Source organism: Garra rufa, chromosome 3 (assembly GCF_049309525.1).
Source record: "Garra rufa chromosome 3, GarRuf1.0, whole genome shotgun sequence".
NCBI classification, from domain to species: domain Eukaryota; kingdom Metazoa; phylum Chordata; class Actinopteri; order Cypriniformes; family Cyprinidae; genus Garra; species Garra rufa.
Window position 1 is genome coordinate 8,309,582 of NC_133363.1, and position 13,037 is coordinate 8,322,618.

The 13,037-nt window shown below is 34.5% G+C and overlaps 1 protein-coding gene and 3 non-coding genes across 4 annotated transcripts; all 4 read right to left on the bottom strand.

The window, feature by feature from the left end:
• Nucleotides 1–5,704: 5,704 nt before the first annotated feature.
• On the bottom strand, nt 5,705–9,767 carry rpl13 (ribosomal protein L13). The gene is made up of 6 exons (XM_073836829.1): nt 9,662–9,767; nt 9,013–9,128; nt 8,787–8,928; nt 7,322–7,495; nt 6,996–7,052; nt 5,705–5,913 (listed from the first exon to the last, which is right to left on the bottom strand). The coding sequence occupies exons 2-6, from the start codon at nt 9,114–9,116 to the stop codon at nt 5,755–5,757; spliced, it is 636 nt and encodes a 211-aa protein (XP_073692930.1). The 5' UTR covers nt 9,117–9,128; nt 9,662–9,767; the 3' UTR covers nt 5,705–5,754.
• LOC141332571 (small nucleolar RNA MBII-202) lies at nt 6,813–6,897 on the bottom strand. Its single transcript, XR_012355348.1, has one exon. It is a non-coding gene; the product is annotated as a small nucleolar RNA MBII-202 (small nucleolar RNA).
• LOC141332575 (small nucleolar RNA MBII-202) lies at nt 7,097–7,182 on the bottom strand. Its single transcript, XR_012355350.1, has one exon. It is a non-coding gene; the product is annotated as a small nucleolar RNA MBII-202 (small nucleolar RNA).
• Nucleotides 7,571–7,651, bottom strand: LOC141332574 (small nucleolar RNA MBII-202). Its single transcript, XR_012355349.1, has one exon. It is a non-coding gene; the product is annotated as a small nucleolar RNA MBII-202 (small nucleolar RNA).
• Nucleotides 9,768–13,037: the final 3,270 nt, after the last annotated feature.

Consider the following 13,037-nt stretch of genomic DNA (forward strand, 5'->3'; position numbering starts at 1 on the left):
CTGATAAAAACATCATTAAAGGGGTCATCAGATGGCAGTTTGTGTACACAACCACCCTACAATGATAAAAATCCACACAGTGTTTTTTTTTTATCTTTAAAAAATAAGATTAAAATCTCCTTTTTAAAATCAGGTGATTCTTAGCTTCTTGTCGGTGTGACGACACACAGACAGAAGTCGCTCCCACTATAGTTGATTGACATGAGCGCCATACCTTAGCAGTGCTGTTTTCGTCAACGATGACGATGACGAAATCATTTCGTTGACGCCACTTTTTTCCATGACGATAACGAGACGTTGACGAGATAAAAATGGCTCGTTGATGACTAAAACATGACGAGACGTGACGAAAATGTTAGTGGGTGGTCCGTCAGACGTTTAAAATGCATGACATTTCTGCTTATTGTGCATGCCAATTAAAACCTAAAAATATCTGCCGCTATGGCAAGCCGTTTTAGCATTAAATACTCTTTGCCATACTACTATGGCAAGCCGTTTAGCATTCCGTCCTTGTTGGTCTTTTATGTTTTAAAACATTCCTTCATTATTGTAATAATTGGTAAAAATAGTCGATCCGGAAGCTCACATTGTGTTGAACTATAGATCTGCTATTTTCAGAACTTATAAGTGACACTACCCAACAGCAAAATACTTACTGACCTACATTAATTTGTTAAAAGACTACTTTTTCCCCTTTTTTTTGACTAAAACTAGACTAAAACCTTCTTGACTTTTCGTCGACTAAAATTGGACTAAAACTATCACATATAGAAGTGACTAAAATTTGACTAAAACTAATAACCATTTTAGTCCAAAAGACTAAGACTAAATCTAAGATGGTTGTCAAAAACAACACTGTACCTTAGAACTGCACTCACCGATCTGAAACAGTCCGACTACGAACACCATTGTGTGACTCGGGTGCAGGGGAAGAAAAGAATGTCTCAGATTGAGCGATTGAGGTGTTCTGTTGTTGGATGTAATAATGAGCAGTCTTCATTTACTACCGACATCTGAGCCGCTGAAGATGCAGAGGATAACTTTACTTTCATTTTTGAAAGGAAAGCGCCGATCCTGATCTACATATGCATCTATGTTCGTGCAAATCATTTTGTGATGCAGCTTCACCCACAGCAGAAGTGAGTTTAAGGGTTTTTTATGTGGTTTATGGCGGCCGGTTTTAATTTCACTTTTAGTCTAGTCTTTGTGTGAAGCTGTCGTTTTAGTTTTTATTAGTTTTAGTCACATTCATACTCTTTTTAGTCTAGTCGAGTTTTAGTCAACTAAAAGTCTGAGCATTTTAGTCTTATTTTATTCAGAATTATCCATGAATATTTTCATCTAGTTTTACTCAAAAGATGATGACATTTTCATCTAGATTTAGTTAACGAAAACTGATGACATTTTGTCTAGTTTTAGTCAATGAAAATAGTTTTTTAGTCTCTTTTTTCTTTTTTATAAGTTTATTTACAGATTAATTCATTTATACCTTGTGTAAGTAAAATTATAATTTTTTTTTATTTCTTATGGTTTTCGTAGCACAAGTTGATTTATTTTATGAAACTGTCCAAAAATCGCTTTGACATCCAAGAAGCAACTTTTTCCACCTTTGACCACAAGATGTCATTAGTGTGCAACATGTTGAAAAGCTTTGAGTAATGAAGGATACAGTTGATGGGAAAGCCTCGATGCTTCAAAAAGCTTAATTCCACTGGCCATCGGTCCCTTTATCTGTGTCAGACTTAACTTTGTTTGTAGTCGTCTTCTAGATAATTATGCGAGAGTTGCTTGAGAAAGTGACGTCGCCTACGTCTGCACGGTTTAGGCTAGAAGGGATACAGCTCTGGCATACGGCATACGCACATCAATTTAACGTTATAACATTTTGCTCGTCTCGTTTTCGTCAATGAAAATAAAGAGACATTTTAGAGTAGAATTTTATTTTGTAAACCACATTTAGTCTCGTTTTTAGTCATCAACGATATTGCATTATACATTTAATTATAGTCATCGTCACATGACCAACATTTACGTTTCAACTCGTCACATGATAAAGGTACGTTGACGACGATATTTATTCATAATTTTTGTTGACGAAAGCAACACTATTTTTATGCATCTTTGCAAATGGATGCAGCCAAACTAAACATTACTGCTCATCATCCCATGGCAGAGAGGGGCGGGGCGAGCAGAGCTCATTAGCATTTAAAGGAACATGCAACAGAATAGCTCGCTCTATAAAGGGCTGATTTTGACAAGGTAAAAAGAGTGTTTCTTTATACTGCTATTAGGAAATTTAACCAAAGTATTTAGACTTCTCATTAAGACCCTAAAGAATCATATCAGCTTGTGGAAAATGGACATCCGATGACCCGTTTAAACTGAAAAGCTCTGTGTTTGTAAGAAACAAACCAATCAAGACATTTTCAACCTTTTTAAACCATCGCTTTTGACTGAAATACAAGTCCTATTCAATTCTCCAGTGGAAAACAACAAAAGTGTTTGTTGTTGTCTGCTGAAAATCATCATGCTAACATGTTTATTTTTTATTAATCTCAAAAAAAATATGGCTGTTTAAATGCTCTTCACACATAGTAACAGTTCTATTTACAAACACATTGTCCATTTTGTGTTAAAATGTTTCTTTGTGTTAGTTCGGGGTTCTTTTTTCCGTTAAAAAAATCCTTTCAAAGCCACCTCATTATTGAATTTCCGCAGCTCAAGCAGCCAACTACAATGTCAACACACTCTCAACAGCTACTTGATATCCTTCTTATAACGTCTATAAATTTCAACTTTGAAATTGTACATGGTTTCCAACAAATCCTGTTTAACAGAACATGTGACCAGCTCGGCTGAGTTGTTAAAACTTCTCTCCTCTTCTCCACTAAAAAAATGTATGATGCCTATTCACATTCACAAAAACAGTGAAGCTTTCCCTTTTCTGTACACCGCACATCCACAATGGCTACTTCTGGCCTTCATAAACAGAAAAGCTTTTACTTAAATCAAAGAAATGCACTATTTCTTTAACTCCTTTGTGTATTTCTACCCAGACACAGAAAGAAACTGCCACTCAGTTACACGGAAATACTCACATAATGATGGACGTAAGACATCATAGAGGATTTGAAGATATTTCACTGGAACTTGGCCTTCAGTACATTTATTTTGTGTTCCTATTTTGTGTATTTGGCTTTGCATTTATTCACGTTCAATGTCATCTTCACTGTAAAACGTTAACAGAGTCTAAAAGTTATTAAAAGACCATGTAGATAAAAAGCAATAAGGTTCTATATAGCACTTTTATTCATTATTTTATTTTATTTTATGGTCTATGAAGCATCAAAAAGAGCCAAAGAATTCAAACCTGGCATGGTTTAGAACTATTTTTCTTAAGCTATCTAGTATTGTAGATAAACCAAAAGAATGGTCCCCATTTTCCAGTTTGAACAAGCGGTCAAAATTAACTCTTTCCACTGATCAAGGGTAACTAGGACACATTCTCTACATCTTATGTAATCTCATACGTGATTATCTCCCCACTCATCTCCCCTGGGTCAAGATATTTTTGGTTTATTGATCCATGTGTAGGTTTTCATGGACAAAACCCAGTGGTTCATTGATTGTGGACAGCCCCAATTATAACGGTCCCTTTACTTCACTTATAATTGATTTGGGTCACTTCAGCTTCAGTTTCACAGCACTAGAAAATGTACCGTTGCTCACATTGTTCACGTTTGTTTCCACACTAAAACCATCTGTGTGCAAAAGCCTCAGAGAAACAAGTTAATAAAACAGAGGAGACACGATACAAGCAAATATAGCACCAAAACACAGTCCCGGAAGGGACTGAGGAAAGATATGCATTCTCCTGCTTAGGCTCTCACACCACATTTGGAAATGAAATGTTTGCATAATACACCCACAACCCATTCAAACACCAAAACTAACCACCATTGAACATTACATCACCTACAGGACAGACAATGTTGGCATTTCCAAGCACTGAAACTGATTTGTATTAATATTTCCACACTAAACTGCACTGACAGATGTTAATCAAGCTTACACCTGAGGTTACAAACACAATATGCAAATTCAGCAGCTATGAAAAATCATTAAAGGGACAGATGACCCCAAACTTTTTATTCACCCTCATTTCATTCCAAACATTTATGGCAGACTTTCTTCTGTGGACATCAAAATATTTTAAGAATAATGACAACTGGCTGTCTAGTATTGTTTGGTTCCCAAAATCTAGCAAATATCTATATAGAAACGAATACAGGTTTGGAAGGAAACGAGTGTGTAAATGAATACAATTCTTTACGGTTAGAATTATAATTGTTGGATAGATAATCCATTTACCAAGGCTAACCAGCACAGGCCTGGCAAAAATAAATAAATGCTGTCCTGACACAGACCCAGCTTTTAAAAAAAACAAACAAATAATGCAGTTATCTTTACAAAAAAAAAAAAAAGTTATTGCTTAACCATGAAATGAACCGCACAAACTTCCAAGAACAATAAAGGTAAACACTGCCATCTTCTGGTGAATATTGAAAGTAGACCTCTGTAGTGTGTTTAAGATACTCTTGACATATTAACCTCTTAACTGTCACCCCCATTTTTTAAAATTCACAAGAAAATGCACTATCCAAACTTGTAAAATGTATTGTACTGTTTATTTTATATAAAATAAATATTTAAAAAAGTTAAAAATACAAAATTGCTATAAAATTAAAGACATACAGAAGTCAACATTCAAAGTGGATCAAAACCTTTCATCAAATTTGTCTTAACCAAAAAGAACACCAGTTCTTATCTTAGGACAACTTTAACTTTCTTGATCTACTTTGAATGTTGACTACATAAGTTCATGTGCAATTTTGTTTAGGCATTATACCAAAAAAAAAAAAAAAAAGCTTTTTTTGATGCATTTCTGTCACAAATCTATCAATTTGTCTTTCAATAGTACACCTATCCCAAAATATGGAATCTTGAGACTCAGACCTTTCCAACGACATGCATTTTGTAAAGATTATAAAAAGTTTTGATTCTAAAAGACTAACACATTTTTGTAGGAGACTGCTAAAAGATTTAAGCACCATTTCCATGTTATCGCAATGTCTGATTTCAAAACGGTTTCCACAGGATGAATTGAGATTAAGCTTTTAAATGGTATATAACTTATTACTAAAACATGTTATGGGGAAAATGCAACTAAACAAAGACTTGACAAAGGTCAGAACTCCTGTTATGATGTAGATTTGTCATAGACTCTTGGTGCATTCTTGTCCTACTGTTTCTACATTTGTAACAAGGTAAAATATTTATTGAGTTACTTAGACCTTTCTAATGATACATTGCTTGTCAATGATTACATTAGTATTTAATTGTAATATTGTGAAGTAAACGTAGGCGTTCCGTATACAAGACGGTGACAGTTAAGGGGTTAAATTAGGTTTCATTGGTGTCTGTTCAAACATACGTTTTGATTCCCACTGAAACAATACATCTTAGGTTTTTCTACATTGTTACCTGCATTCTTTATCATCTCCCTAAGCCACATGAAAGCATCTTTAGAGAGGAACTTTTAAACATCTAAATAAAATAACTTTCAAGACTGAAAACCAAATACACACACCACATGGCACATCCTCTTCAAACTGATTTTTCCAAGAAACGACTCCAAAAACAGTTTTTTTTTTTTTTTTTTTAGACATTTATTTTTTGACAGTTCCTTGCAAATTATTTCTTCTTTTCGGGATCCTGCTCTGCGGCCTCCTTTGCCTTCTTGGCATGGATGCCGAACAGACGAGCACTGGCACGGGCCATACGCAGGGTGGCAAAGGCGTTGTATTTCTTCTCGTCCTCTGAGATCACGCGGGCCTTCTCTTTCTTGTGCACCTGCAGAAAATATGGACACATCCTTAGTTGCAGCAAAATACTGTTCTATATCAAGAGCCTCGTTTACATAGTTATACATAAAACATTTCCTATTCCTATTCCCACACGTGTCTCAAACTGCTCTTTTAATATTTTTGGTTGCAAATGTGAACGTTTTAGTCACAGTCTGGAGCCCTGCACTATGCGTCTTGTCTTCCAGCGCAAATCTCTACAGACTTTTAAATCAAATGTATATGTACACAAGATGCAAAATAACAAATCTCGTTTTACGAGTAACTGCTCAAAATGAACAAGATCAAATATCTGCCAATGGGCCAAGGAAAAAAAAAAAAAAAAAACTTCAAAAGGAAAAAGTGTTTTAAAACCCCCATTGACATACTTTAGTTTAATTCAGTTAAAAGGATTAGTTCATTTTCAGAACTAAAAAAAAAAAAAAAAAAAAAAAAAAAAAAATTATAATATACAAATAATTCACTCTGCTATGCCATCCAGGACGTTCATGTCGTAAAGAAATTGTTTCTTGAGGAAAACATTTCAGGAATTATCTCCATAAAGTGGAGTTCAATGGTGCACCCAAGATTGAACTTCCTAAATGCAGTTTAAATGCAGCTTTAAAGCGCTCTAAACGATCCCAGGCAAGGAAGGGTCTAATCTAGCGAAACGATTGGACACTTTCGAAACCAATTGACCATTTTTATGGTTGAATTTAAAGAAACTGTGCATAATATAGGAGAATATTCAAGGATATACTCCATTTTATTCAGAAGCCCAAACTGAGGGGAAAACCATGCTTTTTATTGCAGCTGCTAACATTTATATGGGCAAAACGAAACTCTGATTACTTGTACTGTTAATCAGCAAGATCCTTATAACAGTATAGCAAACAGCCTTGACACAGTAACCATTTCAACATCAGCAGTCATCAGCAAAAAGGGTTCAAGGGAATCATCAATGAAGTACAGAGATTCCGGAGATTTGTCATCACTTGACTGGCTGAAGCAAAGTTTTGAATATACTGACAAAGACCTTAGACATTTGTGTACCAAATATACAGTGGGCTTTGAAGTATTAAAGATACGTACATTTTTGATGGGCATGACGGGTCCAGTAAGCTGTGTAGCCATCTTGAGCTCCTCCTCCTACACACAAAAGAGTGTCAAAACACCAAAAATAACAAAACATAACTGAACAGGCTCTAATATGCAGTCGTCAGCTATATGGGTTCAAAAATCATCAAGGATGTGCAGAGATTCCGGAGAATTGTCATCATTTGACTGCAAACTATTACTATAAAGTGCATTTTAGACTAGCCTTGTATATAACACATCAAAAATTTGATATGATTTATAATGCATAAAGTTTCAAAACTATTCTCATCCCAATAAATTTCAGATTTATGAGCACTTACAGTGCTGTCTCCCTTCTTGGGTGCAGTAGCCTTCCTGGGGAAGAGGATGAGTTTGGAGCGGTACGTCTTCAGCCTTTGAACATTGGCCTGCAGAGACTCTGTGGATCGGTTACGCCGGCGAGGGTCAACTGCGATGCCGATGGTACGGGCCACCTTTTTGTTGATTCCCGCTGCCTGTATAAGCAGATTATGAATTGATGTTAGACATGTGAGGCAAAATTACGCTGAAAACAGCCCTGAAATATTTACAATTTCAGCATCAACAGTCATCAGCAAAAAGGGTTCAAGAGATCATCAATGAAGTACAGAGATTCCGGAGATTTGTCATCACTTGACTGGCTGAAATAACCATAGAAGAGAAGAAACTATTATAGTTGAAAAGGACAGTTCACCTCAAAAAAAAAAAAAAAAAAAAGTAATTCCAAAGCCATAAGACTGGTTTATTTTCGGGTTTCAAATTCTCTTTTGAAAACCCAGGTAACCAAACAGGAAGATCCAAAAAGATCATAAAGTGTCATAAAACAAACCCATACAGTTTAATCCAAGTCATCTGCAGAAATATAGGTAACACTTTACAATAAGGTTCATTTGTTAACATTAAGAATGAACAAGAATGTTAATGTTATTTCAGCATTTCCTTATGTATTATTAAAATCACAAGTTGCGTTTGTTAACATTAGTTAATGCACTGTGAACTAACATGAACAAACAATGAATTACTATTTTTATTAACTAACATTAACCAAGATTAATAAACAGTGCAATAAATTCATTGTTCATTCATGTTAGTTAATACATTAACGTTAACAAATGACACCTTATTGTAAACTGTTACTGATATGAAATGTGACCCTGGACTACAAAACCAGTCTTAAGATGGTAGCGATGGCCAAAAATACATTGCATGGGTCAAAAACATCAATTTTTCTTTTATGGCAAAAATCATTAGGATACTACGTAAAGATAAAGTTCCATGGGGATATTTTGTAAATTTCCTATTGAAATATCAAAAGTTAATTTTGACTAGTAATTAGCATTGGTAAAAACTTAATTTGGACTACTTTAAGAGCGATTTTCTCAAATTGTCGCATCTCCGCCACATAGCCCAATCCTAACAAACCATAAATCAATGAAAAGCTTATTCAGCTTCGTGGATGTATAAATCTTGTTTCAGTTTTAAGAAAATTTTAGCTTTATGATCCAGGGACACATTTGTTTGTGAAAGTCTGTTAAAAAACAAAAAAACTAACAACATAAAGCAAAGTCATCTCATTTGTTTTTATCCTAAATTTGTCTTAGGCCACTTTTAGGATCTAAGATTTAGTTACCTGGACTTTCAAGTTCAGACAGAAGTTTCATTAAATTTCTTGACTAATTCGAGATCAATTAAAATGGCAGTTTTACTTTTGGGGTGAACTGACCCTTAAAAATAAATAGAAATAGCTTAACATGGCATCAATATTACCTTCAACTCCTCCAGGGTGAATCCACGTCCGGCACGGACCTTGCTGTGATACCGGATAGTTGGACACCTGACTTCTGGTCGAAGAGGTCCAGAAATTGGTCTTGGAGCAATACGACGTGCCTTTGCTTGGCGGGCCTTACGTCTGTAGAAAATCAAAGCAGCAGCATGTAAATAAAGTGGCGCTTTCTATAAACCATTTAAACCACATTTCAGCAAATAGTGTTACCTGCGGAGCTTTCTGGCAGGCTGGTTGAACCAGGTGCGCACTCTCTTCTGCCAGTCTTTATGAAAGTGAGGGTTCAAAATCATGCCATTCCGGCTGGGAGCCATGATTGTTCACTCCTATGTGAAAATGCAAACGTAATAGCAATAAGCATACAGTTCAACGCGCACTAAATTAAGCTTTACGGTTTTATAAAGAATTCCACGCTCATAAAAGCCGTTTAAACACCTTTACAGTTATTATCAAGTCTGTACCACAGTCAAAACACTCCATGTGAGCTATGCTAATGCATGACGCGGTGTCATGATTGTGGTAACTGTATTAAGAGAGCAGCAACTCGGTATAAGATGGCAGTAAACACGCATGAGAAAGCATTTTGTTGAATAGACGTTTTATTTAGGTGTTCAGACGCTTGATATTTAAAATTGTTATTCAAACAAGTAATCCGGGGTATGGAGAGTGCGATAGGGTACCGTGTACTAAAATATCCTTATTTTATCTTTCAGTAATGCATAACAACAACAATACAGACACTATCGCACATGAAACAATGTACACTTTAAAGCTGGACTACTTTATTTATCATATAATAAAGCGTTAATGAGGATTAAAGCGGATAAACTTGATGTTTAGCCGGAATAAATGCACATACCGTCCGAAGCGGAAAATGGCTGAAAAGGAAAAGGAAATGACAACGCGGGGTTTTATGGGAAGTGAAGAAAAGCGCCAATAGCAAAGGCCGATGTGTCTACCGGAAGTGTGAAGCCGGTTTATGTTGTGAAAAATCAACACGTGGATAGACGTAGATTAAAAGTTCGACAACTATTTTTTTTGACTATAGACTTACGCATGATCGTGAATGTAAAGGAGGACGTTTGTTTATGCAATTATGTACATATTAATACAAATATGTAGGCTACAGTAATAGAAGAAATGGAAAAAGGGTAACTTATACAGAAACACAAAACAAAAAAAATACAAAGTGCATGTACATGGGTAAAACAGATTTATGCCAGGGATAAAAGAAAAATTTAAACATTTGATTAACCAAATTAATGTGACACAGTGCTGTTTTTAGCTTTTCTGTTTTTAATATTTTGCAAAGTAGTGCCATATTGTTAAATTTATTTAATAAAATATTCACAATTTGACTTATTTTCCATGTAAAACAATTAGTTGCGTAAAGAAATCGTGCTTTTAGAATCAATGTTATCTTGCACAAAAGAAAATACAACATCATACATTTCTATTTGTATTAATGTACCAAACATCCTAGAAATGAAGTCAAAGACATGTACCCAAAATAAATCACATTGAAAGAAAAGATGAGTCACAGATTCTTTAACAACACCACACAAATCACAAGTTTTCTCCAGATCCAGTTTGAACCGTTCAAATAATTCTTTAACAGGGTCAATTCTATGTCATATTTTAAAAGATACCTCTTTTACTTTATTACTTATGAAAAACATATTTGTTATTGACCAGTAAAGGAGAACGTTGTTGATTTTACGTGGTAAACGCAAAACGTAATGCATGCAAATAAAAAATAAATATATGAATATGTTCATGAATGCAAACATAAATTAACATAATATCAAAATAAAACAAGAATGTAAATATGTAGCTGAATGAATTAAACAACATACTAAATCTTACTTTTTTCAAATAACTAGTAAAGTAACGCATTACCTTCTAATTTACAAGAAAATATCTGATACTTTTTCAAATAAATTCCCCATTTATTGATTGAAAGCTTTCCTGTCCCCATGTTGAGAGAAATTGGGAGTAAGATGTTACTTGTTCTAGAATAAATGTGAACATGCATTAATCTCACTCACAAAAAAAACAAAAACAGATTCAGTATTCCTCAAAAAGAATAAAAACAGTCAAATGCAACTCAAAATATGATGCAAACCCGCAATAATTAAATATCATTTATATATTTAACCCCATTTTATTAACCAGTGTCTTTTGACCTTCAATGATCCAACTCATACTATAAAGCAAAAATTACTCAAACTATCATTTGTTCTTTTTATTGCTGAAGAGTATTGAACTTTCTTTTTCTGCAATCTGCTGTGCAGACATGAATGTTCTTTTCTGTCAGCCTGAGGCTTTTGGTGTGAACAGGCTTTTACATTTGCCAAAAATAGAACTTTTTATTAAAAAAAAACAAAAACAAGCAAGCCCTGCCCAGATTTTAAAAAGTAATGCAAAAGTACCATAACCTATTACTTTCCATAAAAAGTAACTAACGTAATTAGTTACTTTTTTAGGGAGTAACGCAATATTCTAATACATTACTTTTAAAAGTAACTTTTCCCAACACTGGTACTAAATAAAGTATGAAACCACCTTAATGCGACTTTACGTTGTTTTATGTTGTAACCTCAAAGAAAATTCACATTATTATAGAAAAAAGCTACATTTGTATACACAGGATTTTAATCAAATCAGTTCTAAATAGGCCTACTTTAGAATTGAGGATAACTCGAAAAGTTATGATTGTATATTTTTATTCCCATGACGTGTTTAGCCACTTTTGAAATTCTCTAATATCTCTAAGGGGTTTGGGAAACTTAAAAACTCTTGAACACAGGCGTGTTTTAAAATCGATCACTAGGGGTCGTTATAAAGCGACTTTACCTGGAGTAAGCCTGGCTATCCTGGGGTCCGTTCTTCGTACCTTGCTAACTAAGTTAGCTGGATTTGATTGTTGACGATTTTGCGTGATCTTGGATCGCTCGGTTCTTCGAAGCTCATCCTGGACTTGCTGTCATAGCAACAGGTGCGCAAGCCTAAACCTGCTCTGGAGCAGGTTTATTTCATGTAAACAGGATTTAGGCTGCGCTCCTGGCGGGTTATGATTGGTTGAAATGGCGAGGTCACATCTGATTGGTTAAGGAGCACGACTGACGTGGACTGACTCACGTGGGAAAAGAAAAATATCTTGCAAGAAAGTGTGTGTGTGTGTGTATATATATATATATATATATATATATATATATATATATATATATATATATATATACTACCGTTCAAAAGTTTGGGGTCAGTAAATTTTTTTTGTATTTTTTTTTAAAGAAATTAATACTTTTATTCACCAAGGATGTATTAAGTTAATAATTAAAAATGTATTAAAAGTTAATAATAAATAATTTACATTGTTTTATATATATAAGGTGGGGAATATATATGGAATCACAGGTTCCAAAAAATATTTGGCAGCACAACTGTTGATATTATGATAATCCAACATTGATCATTCTAATAATAAATCAGCATATTAGAATGATTTCTGAAGGATCATGTGACACTTAAGACTGGAGTAACAGCTGATAAAAATTCAGCTTTTCATCACAGGAATAAATTCTATTTTAAAGTATGTTAAAATATATATTAAAAAAAAAACCAACATTTTATATTGTAAAAACATTTTGCAATATTACTGTTTTTTCTGTAACTTTTGAACAGTAGTGTATAAAAAAATAAAAATATAAATAAAATAACATATCAAGGACAAAACATGTAACATGGGCAGCATTAACGCGTTTAATTTGTTCACTACTTTTTGCCAGCCCTCTCTCCTTGCTTTTCCAGCCTTTGCAGTTTTCCCTTGCGTTTTAATTAAACTCTGAAACTCCTGAAATCCCTCAATCAAGAGTTCTTGCTCTGCTCCTTCGTCATGTTCACCGACCAATCAAAGAGTTGCCGATCAATGTTTCTACTATCGATGCGTAGCCCCTTTTAAGCCACCCAGTGATCTCAAATAACTTCATCCAGCTATACTGATCATCAACAACAGGTGCGTTCGGAGAACCGGAATAGCGAGCTCATAGTTAGCGCGATGATTTGATCTTGGATGTGTCATTTGATCTTGGATGTAGTAAGCGAGGTACGAAGAACGGACCCCAGAAAAACAGCAATTCCCTAAATGAAAACACTTATGAGAGTTGCATAGGTTCTTTCTTATTATAATTTAACAGATTTATTCTTGATTCAGAGTGGTTTCTGCATGAGCTTTA